Source organism: Marmota marmota, unplaced genomic scaffold (genome assembly GCF_001458135.2).
Source record: "Marmota marmota marmota unplaced genomic scaffold, marMar, whole genome shotgun sequence".
NCBI lineage: Eukaryota > Metazoa > Chordata > Mammalia > Rodentia > Sciuridae > Marmota > Marmota marmota.
In genome coordinates, this window is record NW_025999842.1 from 45,317,506 (window position 1) to 45,340,988 (window position 23,483).

At 33.4% G+C, this 23,483-nt stretch overlaps 1 protein-coding gene across 20 annotated transcripts in view; it reads right to left on the reverse strand.

Moving 5' to 3' along the window:
• Window positions 1-23,483, reverse strand: part of Ptprk (protein tyrosine phosphatase receptor type K) — a 536,216-nt gene that overhangs the window by 121,432 nt on the left and 391,301 nt on the right. For all 20 annotated transcript variants that reach the window (XM_048798085.1, XM_048798091.1, XM_048798079.1 and 17 more), the window contains one exon: window positions 1,863-2,165. In XM_048798085.1, coding sequence (XP_048654042.1) covers window positions 1,863-2,165 — 303 coding nt within the window. The remainder of the gene's footprint in view (window positions 1-1,862; window positions 2,166-23,483) is intronic.

Sequence of the window (23,483 nt, forward strand, 5' to 3'; positions counted from 1 at the left end):
AGTAAACAACACAGTATATTTTGATTAATTTAGGGGAAGTTTCTATAGCAATTCATTCCCTGATTATTAATATAGTTTTCTGTGTGCTCAAAAATACACTTAGTTTAAAAAAAGTAATGCAACATGAAAAAGATTATAAAAGCCTGGATGCATTCTTTTGTTTATGGGATAGGCAAACTAACAAACCATACTAGACAATACCATCAAGATCAATTATATTGGTAAAGGATGATTGGCTAAGAAAAGCATATAACTCATGGAACTGAGTCTAAAATCACCAATTAAGAAATCATGCTTTTATCTTTTAAGTGCAGCAATAAAACATGTGAGTACTCTCTAATTACTAAAAACATGGATTACAAAATGTCTAGTGTGACCCAAGTGTCATAGCATTTATCCTACTTTGTAAGAAGACAGAGAGATTTTACAGAGCTTTTGAACCCATGCTTAGACTTTCTATTTTTATTATTTACCTATGAATCAATCACTCTTAACCATTCTGTTTTGCATACATGAATGTTGAGGGTGTGTGTGTGTGTGTGTGTGTGTGTGTCTTTGTGATGCATGGGTTAGTGGTGAGAGATTTTGTGTTTATGTTTTAGGGCACTCTGCCACTTTGGTTAAGAAAAATTTAAACATAATAGCTGAGATGGTCATGTTTGATTACCTCAAACATGTCAGAGTACATTCATCATAAATAAGTCTCAGCCTTTTCTGAAATTTTGGTAATATGATAATGACTCTACACACAGTGTTTGGACTGTGTTTACTGTTTCCTTCAAAGTCTGAGCTAAATGTGGGAAAAGGGTCTCACTTCTGTTTATTATAATAAAACAACAGGACAAAACAGGGTTGAAAGTTCCCCTTTTGGAGTTGGAAGAGCTTGAAATAATCATTATTTCTCGAAACTACAGGATATTAACCTACTTTATGGCAATCTCATACTTGGTAAGCACCAAAAGGGACATCTGAGCCTAAAGTTCAGAACTTGAGGGAAGTTGGGAACTCCTGGCTTTAACATACAACCACTTTCCTGAAACCTAAACAAAAATGCCCTACTGTCAAGCTATTCAAGCAAGGTTTTAGGAGGAGATGGAATCTTCCAGAACGCCCGATTAAACCTGATTTAGAGATGAGAGTGGACAACTATAGAGGTAAAAGGATTCAGTGAGGTTACAGAGGGACTAAAGCCAGTATTTAAAGTCCAAGATTCTTGATTCCAAGTTTATCTTTGCCTCAGTTCACTAAAGAGCAAGCTTTTAGCCTACATGCCTTCATTCATAAAATGAAATTTTGAAATGAAATGTCTTATACCAAAAGAATGTATTATTATTATAATATTGCCATGTGTAGACTTTTTGTGTATAATTTTGTTGAACCAGAAAATGCATTCATTATTTACATTAATGATCATGAAAATACTGCTAAAGCAGGTGTGGACATCTTACACAATATTAATATAAATATTTGCCCCTCTCACTTAAATATTCAGAAATGGGACAAAGTGCATTTCAATTATGTGGATAATAATAAGATACATAAAGGATGAGAGGCTGCCAACATCATACAAGGGCCTTTATTGAGACTTAAAGACAGGAGCTGAGGCCTATTTTATAGTTAGGCTCATATAGGCCATTGATGAATAAATGGAGTAGGCAACACTTGTTTTCAAATATTAGAAAAACAGAAGAGGTACTAATGGCTTGTAAAATGCAAAATTCCAAAATCTGTAATGAAGGGAAGAAAACTTAGCAGATTTTAGAGTCCAATTTAATATTCAGTAATCTAGTGAATATTGTAAAAAATTAAAATATTCCTGTTATATGATTCCCTCTTTTAAACAGAATGAAATGTCAGCATACCATCTTCATCAGTTTGAATAATTGTCTCTTCACTCTCCTTTCTTCCTTCTGGATTGGTAAGGATCATCTTGAGGCTGACGTTGGTATAAGGTGGCAGATGGTTCACAACATGCTGAGGGGCTTTGGGGTCCATGTCCAAACAGTCTGCCTTACTCTCATTGTGACCACGAAAATAATGGTAGCAGATAGTGACATTAAAAGTGTGGCAGCGAGTAATGTTGTAACCCAAGGATTCCCAGTCCACGGCAATGCGTCTTGCTTGTATCTCAGCAATCTTCAGAGTCTTTGGGGTTCGCATAGGCTCTGAAAAAACAAGACAAAGTTTCAGACAGCTGTCAGTTTTACCATACATGATCTGAGAAAAGACAAACTCTGTGCATAATCCAGCATATGCAAATTCAGCAAAAGTGGAAGTCATATTTTATTTTCACTTATTGAATTTATTCATTGTCTTATTCTCGAAAGTTTCAATCAGGAAATATGATTTACCAATAAGAAAGAAAATGTAAAATGACAACAATCCTTAAAATTTGTCAGAAAAACAAAAACCTGGAAACGTAGCCACAATGCCTTTATTGTTGTTGCTGTTGTTCCTCCCCCTTTCCTTGTTGTTCTCCTCTACTGTCATTATTGAGCAAGTGAATTAACTAATATATCATAATGGATAAGAGTCAACATGTTCTGCTCTATGATTTGTCATGTCACTAAGCTATGGTGTATACTAATTAGTCTAATTGTAACACTAAACTACCATTTACCAAAAAATGACACAGATATTAATTAACATTAATTATTTCAGTAATGATGTTGTTCATCAAAGCAAAAAAAAAAAATCTGAGAAAAACTACAAGAATACATGTGGATATTAACATTGTCTTCTCTTCTTCTTGATCTCCTTCTGACTTTTTCTAGAAAACACTCAGTTCTAACAACCCATTCACTGTCATACAAACCAAATTGGGAAGTGAATTTCTATTCAACTGGAAAATGCTGGCAGGATGGAACACTCTGAAGATTGGAGTCCATCCATCACTGATTCCCAAGTGTATTCTTTCCTCATGCAAGACTAACTTTAATCGTCTAACTTAATCAAAATAATTACTCTATGAAAGTCATGGCCATGGCAAAGTCTACACAGTAAAGAAACCAACGCACAGAGAAACTTTAATACATTGATTTGACAAAACTAAAGGTGAAGACCAAGGTCAGGGCATTGCTACTGCCTCCCTTATCATACTAAGGATAGTCAACTGTCTTGTTAAATGGAAATCAGGAGGGTAAAAAAGAAAAAAAAAATACTAAAAAGTCCTACTTGGGTGTTTTTATACATTTATATTTTTGAGATCAGAATCTCAGTTCTGTAAAAGTAATCAGTGTGCTACACAGATGGTGAGCACAAACTGGGAATCTGGTTCAATGTACTTAACGTAGAATCTGAAATAAACTCTCATAACCATTTAATTGAAGATCACAAAACTTCAAAAATCTACATGCATACATGCAGTTTAAACTTTGATAGAATCTAATACTTGGGTTTTAAATGCTGTTTGCCAATCTTAGGACTACTTACAACACCCAACCTCTCCACTGTTATTTCACATGCTACCTTAAGCATATAGATAGTCTGGAAAAAAGAGGCTTTCTAACTATTGTGTGAAACTGCTTTATATGTCTAACTTTAGGCTAACATTTTTCCAACTGGGTAAAAGAGTGAAGTGATGATATTTTCAATTCAGTCATGTTAGATTGAAGATGCAACTATTAATATTACTTGCATGAGCTAATCGGGCAGTTATAACTATAATAACCTTAAATTTCCTGACAAATTGTGACTTGGCTGCTGCTAGGTTGCAGCCAGACCCTATTCAGTGGCCACATTTAGATGGTGCATACAGGCATCCAGAATGAGAAGGTAAGATGTGCCATGAAAATACCCAGAATATCTGAATGAACAACTCCCAAACAGCAGTGACAGAAAACACCAGTAAAACAACTCTTCATTATGTTTTCGATCTAGCATTTATATGTTTGTCTTCACAGAGCCATCATTTTGAATCTGACATTTTTCCTTCCTATACATTTCTCTACTTCTGAGTTTTCATCCTTTCACCAGTCTTTACAGTTTGTGTCACTACTTAGTTTTTACTTATTTCACAATCTAATACGATTTTAAAAGCATACATACATCTGTAAAATAAAAATGTACAGCTCTATATTCTCACATCCTATATATCTAAAAGTCAGCAACAGTTATATTATTACCTATCATGGGGAAAATGTATAGGGCTCACTTTGAAATTTTTGTTTTATGTTTTTAAATGTTGCTTACTTTCACAATAAGAGTGAGTTATATTAAAAACTCATTTAAAATCAGGAAAAAATGGCTTTATCAATCCTATATGTATATATAAACTATTAAAGTATTCTAATTTTAGTTATGAATACTTTATTAACTCATATTAAAAAAAGAGTTTGGGAAAGAAATATTTTTCTGAGGTGCAAATCTTTCAATAAAGTAAAAATGTTTCTTGTAATTGGTACTTCTCTCCATGGATCAAACAAATCCAGCAAACTACCTGGTTGTTACTAAAATACTGCTTTAAACTTAATTGCATTCTCATACTAATATTTAGAAACATAGATACAAAGTAAATACATATACACAGAGGATTAAGAGTTACCCTTTAATTATATTTTCTACTAATTAGAATATGCCTCTTAACCTTTTTTCAGCTTTTATTGAGGTATAGCCTTCTCAAGTTCAGTGTGCGTTTGTATGTATACTTTTAAAATACACATAAGCATATGTACATATGTATGGATGCATATATAGTTTATAGTACATCATATTATATTTAGTGTGAGTATATATATTTATATACAGTGTGTGTATATATATTTATATACATACATACATATAAATATATATATATTCACAAACCCATATGATAAGGTCTTTACTTTCTACCTCCTATGGAGACTATTAGGTTTAATATAGGGTGACAATATGCATATGGGTTTTTATAAACAGTATTGACTTGATATGAAATCTACTATTCTGAAATCCATTCAAGGAAAATTTTATCAAAGATCTCAATAAAATTTCTTTTTAAAAATTTTACATTTGTTTTTTTTTTAATTTATTTACTCTAATTAGCTATATATGCAGCAGAATGCATTTTGATTCATTGTACACAATTGCAGCACAATTTTTCATTTCTCTGGTTGCACATGATGTAGCTTTTCATGATATGTGCAGTCATACATGTACTTAGGGTAATGATGTCTATCTCATTCCACCATCTTTCCTGCCTCCACGCCCCCTCCCCTCTCGTCCCTCCTCTTTGCCCAATCACAGTTCCTCCATTTTTCCCATGCCCCACCCCACCCCATTATGTATAAGCTTTTACTTATCAAAGAGAACATTCAATCTTTGGCTTTTGGGATTCGCTTTCTTTGCTTAGCCTGATATTGTCTACCATCATTCATTTACCTGAAAATGCCATAATTTTATTCTCTTTTAATGCAGAGAAATATTTCATTGTGTATACATACTAAAGTTTCTTTATCCATTCATCTATTGAAGGGCACCTAGGGTAGTTCCACAGTTTAGCTATTGTGAATTGACATTACAATGTATTTTGACACATACATACATGGAGTACTTCCCATTCTTGTGGTTGTACATGATGTAAGGTTACACTGGTCTTTTATTCATATAAGAACATAGGAGAGTTATGGCCAATTCATTCTTTCTTTATTATATCCATCCCTCCTCTCCCTTCCCTTCATTCTCCTTTGTCTACTCCAGTGAACTTCTATTCTTCCCCATCTCCCCCACGGACCCCCATTGTGTGTTAGCATCTGCACAGTAGACAGAACATTTGACCTTTGTTTTTTTGGTATTGGCTTATTTCACTTAGCATCCTAGTCTCCAGGTCCATCTATTTACTGGTAAATGTCATAAAATCATTCTTCCTTATGGCTGAGTAATATTCCACTGTGTATATGTACCATATATTCTTTATTTGTTCATGTATTGAAGGGCAACTAGGTTGGTTCTATAAATAAAATTTCTTAAATCCCTCATTTTAACACATGTTTCTAATGCTTCACCAATAAATGCATTTTATTGTGATATAATACATAAACTACAATTTTAACTTTCTCTGAGAAAAATTATTTGAATTGAGATTGAATAGAATAACTGAGAGCAGAAAGATATTGTTTGGAAAACACTATGGGTCCAATGTTTTGCATTTTTCTAATATTTTTCTCCTTTCCATTTAAAAAATTTTATTGACTATCCCATATACATGATTTTATCTAACAGTACTCTCTCTAGTGCACTCACTTCTCTGCTAAAATAATTTTTGAAGAAAAACAAAGACTTGAAAAGAGTTATATGGCAAAATTTCATCAGAAACACAGCAAAGAAAGAACCTTACTGCAATGAGTGATCATATAAAATGTTTAGATCAAATAGATTGTCTAGAAAGAATACTAAGCTTATAGAAGGCACTGAAGCAAAACACTATATTAGACCTCAAAGAGCTCACCATTTCCTTGTTTAAGATGGAAAATGCTATACAAATCCAAGAGGGAGAAATAACTCCCACCTGTTAAATGGAGAGGATATTTGTATTATGGCTCAGTAGACAAAGACAAGATCTCCAAACACAATTTGGGTAAATAATACAAAAGCAGGTAAAACAAGATCGATACAAATGTAAACAAAAAAATGACTGGAAAACAAAAACCTATGTAAGTCCATTTTTTGGCTGTATCTTGTAAGATACAAAGACTGTGCAAACTTCAGATGTCAAAGGTTAAGAGATTGAACTTGATCTAATAGACTATGGGAAGTCAATGAGGGTGTCTCAGAAGGAAATTAACAGTCAAAGAGCTGTGTTTGAAAGATTAATCTGGAGGCTGTGTCAAGTGTAGAGAGACTGAGGTAGAGAAATTAAAAGATTTCATTTGTGTTAGGGAAGAATTAGGGGTTATGCGAGGAGGGAGAGAACAGGAATAGACAGAATAGGAGCCACTGATGTGGAAGAAAAATGGAAACACTTGGTGGCTACCTGGATTTGAAATATGTGAATGGATACAATATATAGTTAATGTGTTCAGACTGAATGGCTGAGAAAATTATGGTGCTCTTTAAATGAAACAGAGAAATCACGAAGAGACACAGTCTGAGAGATAAAATGATCCAGTAATTCAGTATTATTTCCTTATTGCTTTCTGCTGGCCAAGAGGGCATGTTCTAGGACCTAAGAATACAAAGATCAATTTGACAGTGTGCTAGTTTAGGAAACAAAACAAACAAGCAGTATTTAGACTCATGTCTGTTAAATTACTTATGGAACATTCTGGGGGAAAAAAAAAAGAGGTCTAAATGGAGGTATTGGTCCATCTCAGATACAAAAAGAAGAAGAGGGAGGATGACAGTGAGCAGGAGAAGAGAGGGGGGGGAAATGGAGGGAGGAGAACAGTAGTGGAGAGAAAGAGTAATGGACAGTGCATACCAGAGAACAGGAGAGTGAGCTTGTGAGCAGGGAAGGGAAGATGCTGTTAAGTACATGTCACATTACAAATACCCGAAAGCAGAGAGAGCTGGATAAAATCTAGTGCCTACTTTAATTCTACCCTGTCCCATTTTATAGATGAAAAAAAAAAAAAAAAGAATTCTAAGGAAAGCCAGTAGATTTTTCCAGAGACCCATTAATTCAACAATAGACACCAGTTTCAGAAACCAGATTTTTAGACTGTTAAGTCAGCATTCCTCCTTACACACTGTGGGTGCTGTCAGGAGCCATCCCAGTCTAACATCTGGGCCACGATTTGCAGGTTCTCCTGGACAGTTTCTAGAATGTTTTCTGGGTCCCCATTGCAGAGGCATTCCCCACCTTCACTTCTACTCCTGGCAACCTTTGCCACACAAGCAGACACAGAAGAAACACAACCTCACCAAATAGCTTTAGGCATGATGTTCCAATCACATTGGTTTAGAACATGAATGTAATAGATTGTTTACTCTCAGGACAATTAGGTATTTTCCATAGCCCAGAAATTTGATCTATTGTATGTGCTAATAAACTTTCTCTATAGTTCTACCCCTATTCTAGATATCTCTTACATTTCATCAATGAGAGATCAAGAAACCATGGAAATCATGCAGTCTAATCTCTTAATTATATATTCAACTAAAGTGATTATGCTAATTAAGTAATGTTACTTCAGTAATATTAAGAGAATTTAAAAAATATTTATAACCTCCGTTCCTAGAATTGAGTTTGACCTAATAAATCCCTGAATAAACATTTGGCAAAAAATCGGAGGCTCAGAGTGGTAAAGCAAACTGCCCATAATTATACTTCATGCACTTGTCTTTTCAAATATTGGGCATATTGTGAACACGTTATGTGTTATGAATGGCACTGAACACCTCAATCACAAAGAATATGAACACCTAGGAATAGAAACCCAAGTTAATTTTCATGTGAGGAAAGCATCCTGAAAGCATGGTTTTATTCTTTATTTAGGAAAATTTTTGGAGATTATAATATAGGATTTATTAAAGAGCTTTCAAAAAGTTATATCTATATCTATATCTATCTCTCTCTCTCTCTCTCTCTCTCTCTCTATATATATATATATATATATATATATAGTAGATATATATATATATCTACAATAGTAACTGGAAGAAATTCTATGAACAGTTAATGTTGGAATCCTCATTTAAAATGCTGTGGAGACTAGTTCTAGATCTGACCTCAGCTTAAATTTTGTTCCCTTCTGTTAAATTGGTCCTGCATTTTTAATAATAATATTTGCTTCTATTATACATTTTAAGATTTATTAACCTAACCTTGTATCAAACATGGTTTAGCTACATATTCTTAAAATTACTGCACCCATTTTGCTATCAGAGGGAAAATACATTTTACTAAATATCTCAATATGGTTGTGTGAGTGTATGTTTCAAAAGGAAAGAACCAAAGGACTGCTTAATAAAAAGTAAGAATTCAAACTAAGGAGTATGAAAGTATTTTGTAGAACTCACCACCATGGTTTCTTTACTCTGTACAATAATGCTGAACTGTATAAGATAGTGAACATGGAGAATAATTTAACTTCAGATTGGAGATTTGTGAGTCAAGAACATCTCAAAGATAAAGATCATAAAAAATATACCATGAAGTCAAGCTTTCTCTGATGGTTCTACTTGTTGGGAATCTGTGTTCAAGTACACACAGGGTCATCCTACTTTCTCCTAAATTACAGACCTGGAGGTTCAGACTGGAAAAACTCTAAGACATGAAGACTGAGCAGAGGAATTAAGAAAGCTGAAGGCTGCATGTGTTATGACATATCATACTTGAAGAACAGGGTGGGAGGGACAGAGGGGACTTTCAGGCCAGAGAACTGGAACTAGAAGAAATCCAGTCCTTTTCTCATTCTGCTCATTAGCTGATGACTTTCCAGCTGTCTTATGCGCCCTGCAGACATATGTCAAAGGAAATTGGCATAAAGCTCTCTTCCCCTCATTCTTTTCCAGTAAATCCTAGAGAAACGATTACCTACTAAATTAAAACAAACAAACAAACAAACAAACAAACAGAATACCCACAAAAACACAGAATGAGAAATTTCGGCTTTAGATGGAGTTATCTTCTCTGCCAAATGTTGATCAGCAAAGTTTACTAGTTTAGCTTGTTGCCATCCTTCTGTTTCTTTCTGGGCATAGTAAGATAAGCCAGTGTGAAATCAAGATGAAATAAAAACAAGATAAGAGAAATTTTTCATTCAGATCTTTAGTTGTTATTACATAATTTGTAGGTAAATAAAAAAGTGACATATTGCTGCCTTTACTTAAATTCTAAATAGATAAAGCATGGGATTTATGCTTACAATAAGTCGAACGTTTAACCCAACCTGATGGGGGAAATGAAGAACTACTTAATAATTCTCTAAAGGTTAAGAAAAGTAAAAAAGGCAGCATGTACAGAGCCTTTGACTCTGAGTCACCTCTCAATAGCAGGAAGATTTAATAAGGACTTCTAGATAACAAATAAAAGAATTCAATTTTTTTTTTTTTTTTGGTTGCTAAACAACACATGACAGGATAGGTCAATATCCATGTCCTTTTGTAGTGATAATCTCCAGTTATTCTGAAAGAGTTGTGAAAATAAAGGCTTTAGCAGCTACAAGAGAATGGAGGGCAGGGATCATATTTCCCTAGAATCAGTTTTTAATGATAAAACTTATTATCCAGCTGTCAGTCAGAGAAAAATAGAAGATATCCCAAAGCACAAGCCAAGGGAAAAAAAAAAAAAAGAAAGATCTTGTCAAAAATGTACACAGACTAAGAACACTGAAGCATGACAGCAGCGTCTTGCTCCTGGCTGTCTTTTCATCAGAAATCTTAGAAGCTGACTGCAAAACACAATTTCCATTCCATTTATAGAAACAAATGCAAGGAAAGTGAATTATCTGACTTCCAGAAAAAATATTTGCTAGTGTGAAATAAAAAAAAAATAATAAAAAAAAGAACTCAGATGAAATTTCTGAACACACGTGAATTTAAACAAATAAATAAAAGGTGGAGAACATGGTGCCATACCTTGGAAAAAGAACAACTTAAGATCTTTGGAAGACACTGCCTTTTACATTTAGGTGCTTTGTATTTTTATTCTTTTCTCATGGTGGGATTGAGGATAATCAAGCTTTTACATTTCACATCTTTTCAATGTTATGGCATCATTAGTAATGCCAAATAGAATTCATCCATGCTCCCCTGGGTCAAATTGAGTTAATGGTAAGCTGAAGAGATGACTTGATTAGTACTGTAACATGAGGGAGCCTCAGGACCAGGAATAATCACAAGCCAACTGTCAGTTCTTTTGGCTTTCTGGTTGAGTTCCTGAAGTGACATGCTTGGACTCGGGGGATGTTCAGTGACAGAGGGTGTGTGGCTCACTCAGCTTTCCCACAGAGTTCCAGTAATATTTACGCAGTGCCATCAGAACCATACTAAGCACATCATTACATTAAGCCAAAGCAAGTCATTCCCACTGCTCTCCAGAGTCTTTCTGAAGTTTAACAGATAATTCTAATAAAATTAACATGCAGATTCTCTGTACAATAATGCCAAGGAAATAGTTTGATTTTTAAAGAATAATACAACCAAAGTGACATAAGAAATAAAAAAGAACAAGACAAAGATGATATTTTTTCCAAAGAATATTTCCAATGTACATCGTCTCATGGGATCTAATTCTCAAAGCATGGGCAACTGAAATTTGGGTACTTTCTAATGTTTCTAAGTTATAATTTTAATGTAATGATATTAGAGTGCATTGGGAAGAAACACATAATTATAATCAATGAATTCACTTTGACTAATCTGATATAGCACATTAAATTTACGTGTTATATAAATGAAACTTACGATATTTTCTATGCTAGGAGAAAATGGAGAATAAAAATTTTCTTAATTTATAGAAGAAAATGAGTATAATCTACATCTGTAGAAGCAAGCTAAATATTTTCTTAAAATATTTAGCAATAGCATTAAATCACAGACACAAAAATGATAGAGAATTTGTATGTAGTCCTTTAAAATATGATATGTAAAGCTTCATAATATGTAGCATAATATGCAAGGTGTCTTTGGAAGAGTTGTATACAGCAATGACAAAATTCTTAAAGAAGATTTTTTTTTAAAGCTTTCTAAAATCTCTTCAGTCAATTAATCAATCACCCATCTCTTCATTTGTTTTGAAAAATGAGATAAATATTTTGTAGGCCAAACAGTGTTGGCCTATACATAGTATCTGCTTGGGCAATTCAATCTTTTGAACAATAAAGCATGCACTTTTAATGGGTTTTAATTTTCAGAACTAATGAAGACAGAATGTAAAAATCCAGTTCTCCTCTGTCAGATTTACAATGATGCCAATTGATCTCTTCTTGTATTAACACTGTTAGCCACATGACTTTGTGATTGGTCACATCAAAGAAATGGTTCTATCACAAATCCTGTGATTTTGGAATTTCCTTATAACTTCTTTGCTTAACAGAATGAAGCAAAGGTAAGTGAGCTAGTTTCCATCCAATATCTCAAAAAGTTCTGTGCTCACACATCTACTAGAATATTCTAGTATATTCACATACTAGAATATGAGCCACACTAGGCACGGGATTAAGTTGCCATAGTTGTGCAAGCATCTGGAAACCAACAGTCACCAACCAGCAGATCTGTGAGCCAACCAAGATCATCAATGGGTCCTGGCCAAACATCCCATAAGCATCATCCACATGTGTTCACTGTGCCACAAATGAGACTGATGCAGCAGTTATGCCTAAATTCTTCATATAAGACACTATAAATCATCTTAATATTTACATGAAGATTATGTCAGTGATATCAACACAGAAGAGTACGTACAATGATGTAAATCATTTATTTCTCTACTAAAAAAAAAGTTGTGCTAAGCTGGCACATGCTATTTAGGATTCTGTCTTTAATAATAAGAAATATTCACTAAGTACTGACATGTGGCAGACATGGTTGTTTTCTGTTATTTGCTTTAAAACACAACTTTTTAATAGATGACTTTTTTGCCTGTATTTTCTAAATGCTCTTTGAAGGGAGGTTAATTTCTTCACAAAAACTAATGTGATGGAATATAATAACAATTCCATGATCAATAAGACATGTCAATACCTTTTACTAATGTATAACAATTGAGAAAGTCACTTATCAGTAACTGCTCCACCAATGTAACATATCATTTGTTAAAATATTTTCATTTTTATATCAATATGGGTTTGTAAGGGTATTTAAAGGCCAATCTGTAATGTGGTTTAATTTTTTTTACTTATGAATGAATGGGACTGACAGAAAAATACTTTTTTTGTGTACCGAAGATTGGACTCAGGAGAACTTAATCACTGAGCCACATCCTGAGCCCTTTTTAAAATATTTTATTTAAAGACAGGGTCTCCATGAGTTACTTGGGGCCTTGCTAAATTGCTGAGGCTGACTTTGAACTTGTGATCCTCCTGTCTCAGCCTCCCAAGCCATTGGGACTACAGGCATGCACCAGCACACCAACTTGAATAAAATACATTTATATATATGTATTTAAATATATATGTAAATGTATTTAAATATATATTATACATATTATTCAAACAACTCTTAACAGTGCTTAGATACAAAATAATACCCTTTTCTCAATTATACAACTCTTTCGTAAACATTTTGTACCTGTCTTTGCAAAAGACAGTCCATTTAAATTAGGAAAATCATTATAAAGTATATTATTTAATGAAATGTTAGGAGGACTCTCTTTAAGTGAAGACTACTTTATGCTTCTCCCCAAATCCAATGATTAACAATAAGAATTACATTACAATGATATTCCAAGAATATACCTTGCATTTTGTTCCTTAGAATGATTATGATTTTATTACTTCAGCTTAGGTCCTCCTTTCTTTCCTTCTAGAAACTTATTAAATAGACTGAATTGCTTTTGATTACATATCTGATGAAAGGAAAAAGTTTCTAAAGTATAACAGGAGCAAACTGTACCATGTAAGTTTCAGAAGTGATCATGGCTACTGATACACTTCAACGTGTCATTTGATTTTATAAATATAAGTGCCTGGTAACATGCTTGCTTCAGGAGAACAGGAAGAAAGATAAGGACTGCAGGGATGATGATTATTTGTCTATTTCCTTTTCTGAAGCCACCATTTTTCTATGCTTTCATGGGTGATTAACAGCTTGTGGATCCTTCACATGTAATCAATAGTTGCAAAGTTTTATATTAGGTTTAGAGATTAGACAGCCTTGATTATAAATTTTATCGATTTATACAGCTTACCTGCAGAAATCCCTGTACATTTTTCAGAGATTAAATTAAAAGGAGATATATGGCCTGCACATACTAGAAATGCGCTAGTGTGATTATAAGGTGTGACCTCTTAATACTCATTCCTCTAGATGAATAAAACCTATCTAGTGCACTAAAACATGAATCAGCACGTCAACAAGCATCAAGCTGAGAAGGTAAACACAGTGAAAGTGTGACAAAAGGAATTACAAAACTGCAAGGAAACCTGCCTTGGACTATAATTAATACAGGCAACTTGCAAGGATTAATTGCTTCAGCTCATTTGTAAATTAGGAAATTGACAGAGATAAGAACAATGAACCCCATAACGCGTTCTACTGGCAAATCTGAGCCCATATTAAAACTGAAGATTCACAATCTCTGGAGATAAAGGAATGATGACAATTTTTTTAATTACTAGAATAAATATGGTCATTTTGAAGTTGGCAAATAACGTAGTGAACATAAAATTCATAAGCAAATCTGGTTTATGAATGCTGTCAACTTCAAAATGATTAAAGTGCTAACTATACATTTTATGCATACTATTTTAAGGTCTCAGAGTGCCCAGAAAAAAATAATGAACATCTATACACTTAATAACCATAGGGAAGATTAATATTTTCCAACATCAAAATCTTACCTGTTTCATTTTATATTATGGATTTTTGAATATTAGTTCACCTTTTTTTTTTCAGAAATATCTTATTATTCAAATTGATGATGTCCCATATCTGTATAGGTTCTATATAATGAGGCATAGACCAGAAATAAAGGTAATTCATCGTGATATTCATCCTTTATCATTTATATTTGAAACCATATTCATTTATCTTTGAAACAATATTCAAAAATATATTTTAGAGCATGACTGCCTCCAGTTAGTCTGCAGGGTTAGTAAAATATTCCATTATATTCATATAGGCCTTGATGGAAAATTAAACCCACTTAAGATATATAAGAAAACAGTTAATGTACTAATTTTTTAACAATTAATATAGTAAATAGATAATTAAAATTAATGCATTAAACATTAATAAAATAAATGTATTAAATTTATTATTATTAAAATAATAAATATTTTATGCAAGGTACTTGATGAAGATATTTATGCTAAAATCTATTATTATGTTCAAGTTGTTCCACAGGAAAGCATAGAATGCTGACAACACATGGAAATGACAACCTAGGCTGGGTGCAGAGACACATACCCAGCTTCTTGGGAAGCTGAGATAGGACAATCCCAAGTTCAAGGGATAGGGAAGCTTAATGAGACAATGTCTTAAAAATAAATAAATAAAAATAAAAAGGGGTGGGGATGTAGTGTGCCCTTGGGTTCAACCCCAGTGCTACCAAAAAAAAAAAAAACAGAAAAATACATCCTAGAATAAGTCTGATTTCCTTTGTTTCTTCAAATATCCTAGTAAAACTAGATTGAAATACTATATTCCTAATTCCTACAAATATTGACAGAAGAATAGTAAACAAAGGAGGCAGGTGTAAAGTGTAAAAGCACTGGAATTATTTTATGTTTTTTCTGCACATATGCTACTTTAGTAATCACATTCTTTCCACATCCAAATCTGTATTGCCAGTTCCAACCCATTTCTTGAATCTGGCTCTAATTTCCTAACAGCCTGTAGATTTCCATCTGGATGCTAACATACTATATCATTTAAAACAAGATTCATTATCTTCTTCCCATAAATGCCTCATTATTACTTTCCAAATTCTCTTAAGGGCTCCAGTCCCCAGACTAAAATTTTGAAGACATCATTGGCTGCTCTGTTCCCCAAATAGTCCTTCATCTGTTGCCAACTCTATTTACCACATTAGTTCTTAAAATCACTAGCATTCTTTTGTAACTCTTTAATTCAAACCCTAGTTTCCACCCCCTTGGACTATTAAGAATTCTTGCTACTGTCAGTATTCCCACTGCATTCTTCACCCTGACCTTGCAAAGTACAGATCTGATTAAATAACTCCTCCATTCAGTATGTTTTGGAGGTTTCCTATTCTGAATAAATAAAACCTAACTCCCGGTCCTAGCACCCAAAGATCTAAAACATACTGTCTTCTTTATCTTAGCCATCTCATCCACTGCCCTGCACTCCTGTCAATCTATTCATCAGATACCAAAGCTAATACAAAACATAAGTACAGTTGTTCATTTTATCCATATAATTAGAATACATTGTCCAGTAGAGCTTCCTATTTGAAGTATTTCAGTGTTCAATGAAAAGTATAGTATTCCCACAGTGAAAGCCTATGTAGGAAGCCTGACAATGTAATAAGTGATCACTAATTCTCTGTATTTCCATTAAGTAATTTAAAGCCTAATGTTTTCCATTCATTTTGTATCGGTGTGCTCAAAGTTTCCTATATTCACGTGTAAACTTGAAATCAGAAAATATGCCCTATAGAGAGACAAAGTATTTATATAAACTGAGCCGTGAAAAGTGATGCTCAATAAAGCATTAAAATAATTAATAAGCAAATATATTTGCAATGTAAAGATTTTTTAAACTCTAAGATCAGTTTCCACTAGACATTTAAATATCAAGAACAATTATCTTTATTAAATATTTATCAAGTAAATACAAATGGGCCAGACAAATGGGTTTTTAAATAGGTCAGACTATTTGCTTAGGATTTGTTAAGGTTTGGATATGAGGTGTTACTCAAAAGCTCAAATGTGAAACAAAGCAAAGTTGTTCAGAGGTAAAAGGATTAGATTATGAGACTTATAACCTAATTAGTGATAAATTCAATTTAATATATTAACTGGGTGGTAGTTTAAGGCAGGTAGGTTGTGATTGGAGAAATAGGTCACTGGGGATGTACCTTTGGAGTTTATATTTTGTCCCTGGTGAGTAGAGCTCTCTCTCTGCTTCCTGGTTGCCATGATCTGAGCTTCTTTCCACCATGATGTCCTTCCTTACTCATGCCTTGATGTATAGTGTCAGCCAACCATGGACTGAACCTCTGAAAGAGTGAGCTAAAGTAAACTTCTCCTCCTCTACATTGTTCTTGTTGGGCCTTTGGTCACACAGTGCAAAGCTGAGTACAACAGGATTCAAAGGTGGTTGATGAAGGCACAACTACTTCTTTTGCCCAACTCACATTTCATGAAGGCACAGGCCTATGAACTGGTAAGTTCAGTTTTAATGTGGTCAAAATAAAACACTATTAAGACAAGGAAGTAAATGAATTTAGACTCTTACAATAGGAAAAATAATAGTCTTCACCACAGACAGCAATCGATGTCTTTTCCAAATGATGACTACTTGTTTTTATTGTGAAGGGCTTTCCGAAATAACAAGGTTTCAAGGAATTCTCACACCAATTTTAGACAGTAATTCTTTATTGTTCTACACTTTCTTCCCAAATGAAACAAAGCATGCATGGAGAAGGTGAGCTTTTCAAACATTATTCTTTAGCTGGACTTCTCCCTCGACTTTAGACTCAGAGTTGCTTACCAAACATCTCAACTTGGTTGTCTAATGGGTGTCCCAAAAAATATCCAAATCTGGGCTAATGCTATTCCATAGCCTGTTCTGGAGCAGTCTTCCCCATCACAGAAAAACAACTTCAGTGATTTCAACTGTTCTGGGCTGCAACTTTGGACTTATCAAAAGCTTTCCTTCTTCTGATACCTCACATCATTTCATCAGTCATTCTTTTCAACCTCTAACCTATGTTCAGAATCTGACCCCTTAATCATGAATTCCACCATTGCTCTTTTGCTCTTTCTTTTTTTAATCATAGCCATTATCACCTGGGGTAGCAATTAGTCAAATTGCTTAACTCAAATGCAAGTCTGCTTCCTTTTGGGTCCCTGGTTTCAGTTGTCAGGAGAATCTGGAGAAACTCTGCAAGGACTGCCCACACAAGTCAGGGTAAAAGAGAAAGTCCTCCCAATGAGTTTCTGGGACCTGCACATTCTGTGTTTCACCCACCAGCCTTGCTCCCTCCACTCTAACCTGCCATGCATATTTCCTTTCCAGGCAGTACCTTTGCATTTTCTCTTCTCCCGGGTTTTGAATGTTCTTCTACTGGAAAGCCACTGGTGTCACTCTCTCATCTCCTGAAGGGCTTTACCCAAATATCACCTGAATAATGCTCTCCTTGACCACCTCATTTAAAATCTGCTATCCGTTTACTTCCTTTTTTTCTCCCTACCATTTTTCATCATCTACTATCACTTATATCTTTACCTATTCATTTTCAGTATTTTATATCTCCCCAAATTAGAATGTTTAGTACATAATTATTGTTCAATAAATAGTTGGTCTGGTAAATGACTAATTGAATCATGATTTGAATTACTGGATCCTTGCATCTTCTGCAGATAGCAGGCTTCTGGCCCACAATGGACAAGCTTCACATTTTTGCTTATTGAAGATTATTCTTTAATAATAGAAAAGCCACCAATAAAATTCTATGGCTGAATTTAGTTTTGAGATTTAAGCAAATGACCAGACTCACCTTCTTGAAACAATTTTAAAAGCTTAAAGAGAAACAAAGTGAAGATTTCATTGTGAATAACAAAAATTATGGGTGAACTCAAATTAGGGAAGAGGAAAAGGTAACCTTTTTGAAACAGACCTTTCAAAAAGTAAGGTGGAAAATCTTTGATATGAAGGAAGTGTACACTTAAAGATGAAAATTTATAGAGCAATTAAAACATTTTTTTTATCATAAATAAAATGATAATTCATTTTGAACTACATTCTATTGTTTTGATCTTTTAAGTATTTTTCTTATTTTCTCAACTAAAGAGCAAGTTTCTTCAGGGCAAGGAACATATTTACTACTTCACTTATTTTTTATTCAGTGCTAAGCATAGGGTAAAAAAGCAATGAATATATTAACTTTAAGCAATTGGACCCTAAAGGATGTGTTATGAAATCTAAGGGCTTTGAACATATAATATCAAAATAAATCTCATCAAGATATAGGAAATAAAAACAATGAAGTCAATGGATGCTATTTTACAGCACAGGAAGAACAGATCTTTGGTGCCTTAAATTATTTGATATTCCAACTTACAAATTAGCCTGCATAAATAGAGTTTAATTCATAAACAATTGATTTTGTTTTAGATTACATTGTGAACATAAGGTGCCATTAAATGCACATTAAACTTCATTTCCATTTGCATAGAGGCCTAAAGAGTTAGTTCTTTAATTAGAGCTTGTGTCATTAATGTTTACCATGAGCTTACAGTCAATCAGCCTCTCTGATTCCTGGGCTGCAGTTTCTTTGTGCACTAGTTTTATTTTTTATGGGCTTGATTATTACAGTAACTTAGAACAAGTTTCAGGAATTCTATATGTTTCTACATGACACAAATATTTTATTTTACCAAGTATAGCCACACTGGGAGGCTAGAGTACCCTATTGCTGAGAAGACCATTTATACATATGAGCATAGGGAATGGGCTGCAGAAACAGACTGCAGGTAACTTAAGTGCAAATTATTTAACCTCCATATACACCAATTCCAAATCCTTGAAATGAGGAAAACAGCATCTGCCTTATAGAGCTTTACCAGAAGCAACATAAGATGCTACATATAATGCACTTAGAAAAGCACCTGGAATACATTATAAATAAAATATGGCTATGAATTTTAATATGTATTTTTGTAATTCATCAACAATTAAGATTACTAATGGCTCAGATTATTATTTATGAGAATAAAACCCTTGAAGGGCTTGGAAAAAAATGTTTCTTTTTCTTCCCTTTTATTTTTTTTTTCATTCCCCAAATTCAATCATATGTCATTTGGGGCTATTTATCCACCCTCTATTCCCCATATAGATGGCATGAGCATTAATTTTTAGTTTTCAAAATGTCAAGCTAAATAATTTTTGGGGAAAGAAGCATGGTTTTCTGGATTATTCTGCCTGTTTCAAGTCTTTGAAGAATATGTGTATAAAATACTAGGAAAATCATCTAACTTTAAATAAAAATAGCACTAACATCTAATAGAAATCTAACAAATAGAAAACTTTACAAAAGAATAAATAATGCCACTGATCACAAAACTTTTCTACTAAACCAAATCCCTTGGGGCCACTCACTTATTTTCATACATGAATGCAAAAGTTTTCAGTATATCATTAGATGCTAGTACTTACTAAATATTTCAAGAACTTTGGTACTGAATGTAAAGCTATAGGGAGAATTGTGCAAAAGTTGTTGTTGTTCATTTGTAAGAGCAGGAGCTTGACTGACGTTTCCAGCACCAAATATTATGATCAAACTAGAGCTATGTATAATATTCCAATATTTTTTCAATGCTTTCATAGAATATTTTAGTATGTTTTCTGCAAATGTAAAAAAAAATGTTTGGTAAGTGCAAAGAATTGAGGGCATAACAAGTTACTTTATGAATTCTTTCAAACTGGGTTTAAAGAAAGAGTCACATAGTTTTAATATTTGAACTATTCCAAATTAATTCCAGACATTTACAGGTAAACATACCCAATTAAGTACTATATGTAATTATATGTCAACAATAAAGATTATTAAGAACTCACTAGCATGTTTTGTCTATTTGCTTTTAGGAAAAACGTATAGCAAAAATGGAGGGTTTTAGGTAAATCATCAAAGAATAGTAATTAGCAATTGGAGTATGACAGTTTCATCTCTTTATTTATTTGCTTTGAGAATGCATTTTTGTTTACATTTTTTAAGAGAGAAGTGTGTCATTTCTCTGGTTCACCAAACAGAAAAGTACACCAGAAATAAATATATGTTTTGGAAATATTTTGAAACATTTTTTTCCTAAAACAGAGGGTATATTAAGTTCTCTAGTCTGACATAATACAAAAGTGATGGAGAAGTAAACAGTATTTATTCAATATCTTTAAATATTATTCATATCCAAGTAAAAAATACAATTTTAAGTAAAAGAGTGATCGATTAATTTTTATCAAAAATTGAAACAAAAATGAAATGGGTTAATAGTACATCGATTTCTCTTATGTTACACACAGGCCAGTCCATTGCAGTTGTTTTAAAAATGTAATAACATATTTGTGTAAAATCATAATTCTGGCAACAATTTGGGAAATGAGGATATTCAAAATTCTCCAGCAGAAAACCCGATTCTTTCATTGTGGATTGGCATCAGTGGGCAAGGGTTCACACTGAGGCCTATAATTGAGATGGCACCTCCTGCTCAGCAAGACCACAGCCCCTTTCAGGGGTACATGCCAAGGAATGTACCATAAGAAGCCTCAATTTTTTCTTTGACACAATTACGTATCTTTGCCTTTGTCAACAAACTCATCACGGCAATTTTCTTTTTAATTTCACAGGGATATGAAAGAGATCTCTCCACTGCTTCAACATACCGAAATTGAAACAAAACCTTAAATATTGAAAGGTAAACTATGTGAATATTTCTTTAAATTCAGTTTTCAAAAATTCATATAGTTATGTTTATTAGATCCTCAGAATTTTTTTTGTATTTTCAAGAAAATAGTGAAAGAAAATACCTCAAATTTATTTTTTTCCAAGCACATTCTTAATTGCAGAAATTAATATCAACAACGCTTAAAACTTAAGTGTAGAACTTCTCCATAGTGCTAAAATGATGAGCTGATTCAGTTATTCTAGTGAATCAAAAATAGCCAAATACTTAAAAGTTGACAAAAATCAACAAAATAATAAAAGATGAAAAATAATGTAAATCTCTAATATAATTATCAAGTATAACTATAATATATTATGTTTACAGAGAAATAAAAAGGCAGTCGATTTATTAACTCATGTAATATTGCTGTGGAAGAAAAGATATATAAAAGTATATTATTTTTTTTCAAGCTGACAGAGACTCTAAAAGGAAGGTACCCTCCCCTTGACTTTATAGAAAGAGAAAATGAGACTAAGAGGAGATTCAGCAATATGGTTCCAGCAGAATTCAAATCCAGTTTGACAGATGTAAAAAATCCTCATGGCCTCAATCACCTAATTATCTCCCAGTGGCCCCACTTCCAAGTATCATCACATTGGGGATCAGGGCTTCAACATATTAAATTTTGAGGAACCATAAACATTCAGCTCAAATATAGAAAATGATGAAAATACTCTAGAACAGTGAAGAAAAATTACCCCCCCTCAGTATGTGCCAATAGTTACCTTCAATTTATATTGATACAACAGAATTATCATCAGGACTAAGGTGGAATTTACAACCACATCAGCTTTCTAAATATGCTCCATGCTTCCCATCATCGCCCTTTTTCAAATGTTTCAGAAGTTTGAAAACTAAGATTAATTATGATTTTCAATGTAACCCACTTATGTTCCTAATAATTGTTACATTATTAATGGCTTGCACCTGCTGGTCCAGTTGTCTCATCTATCTTAGTTTTCAGCTGTGTATTATTTACATTCATTAATTGTGCTTTTAAAATTGTTACTGCTTTATTACTATGTGGCAACAATTAAAAAGGTATCAATGTCTCAGGATTGGGCCATCAAAATCCAAAAACAGTGATAACATAACCAGGTCTTCAATGTAGTAAACAAAACCTTAAGTGATAAATTAACATAAAGTGTCAAAACATAATGTGAGTCTGTGCTCAAAAAAGCAGTGATAAAAGAGGGAAGGAAATGCAGCCAAATACTTGAGACTTGGATGTTCTTATATAGACGACCCATTCATCTCTGGATCTCAGTTTATGGTCTGTAATAAAATATTTTCAAATAGTGGCTCAAATCCATTGACACATATTCATGAATTTCAAAACAAGCTGAATAAACTCTGTGGAAACCAAAAAAGATTTTACAGAATAAGTAAAAATAACGTTTTCTGTGGTGAAACTGATAACTTTAGTCACCAAAAGTGGGCAAGGATAAAAAGCAGAGACTTCGAATTGATTCTCCTAGAAATAAAAACATGTATATCCACATGATTTGTGCAAAGCTTGTAAGGACACTGATACAATTAATGATAACTATTATGCACTCAAAAAATCTGAAAAAACTATTGGCAAAGTATCTACTTCAATGAACATTGTTCAATGCTGCAGACTGCCGACACAGAAGAGTTATACCATGTGCAGATGCTTGTCTCCTGGAAGTGGCTGCAAATATTTTATTTAACAGTTGAACAAGCCACTGATATTCAGAGGATCTGCTCTTGATGGATGTGTGGAATAAACTGGAGAGTGAAAGTTTCCACAACTTTCAATACCAGTCATCCCTGAGAACCAGGACTATTGATGCAGGGAAGAGGCAGTGGAGGCAACACTGAAGGAGCACAGCTATGTATGCACAAGGGAAAGCTGGCACTTTGAAAGAGAATTAAATAAAACACGAATGTCAATACATATATTTTATTCATTTAAGAACAGCCAAGAGTCAAGCATAATACTGCTTGATCTGGATTCAGTGTTGAAATAATAAAAATTGTGAATAGAATTATCTTATATTTTCAGCATACTGAGGAAGGAAATACAGTGAATACAAGACTTCTTTCACAATCAGAAGTACACTATCAAGGTTAACAAGCTCACAGGTGTTTCAAAATAAAGGTTGAGATCAACACATTTCTTGCTAACACGGGTCATGCTATTAAAGACTGTTTCAATGATTTTAAGTGGCGTACCCAAACAGTAAAATTTTAGCACTAGAGTCAATTTACAGAAGAGTCTAAATTTATCATATCAGAGTCCAAAGATCACTGTGT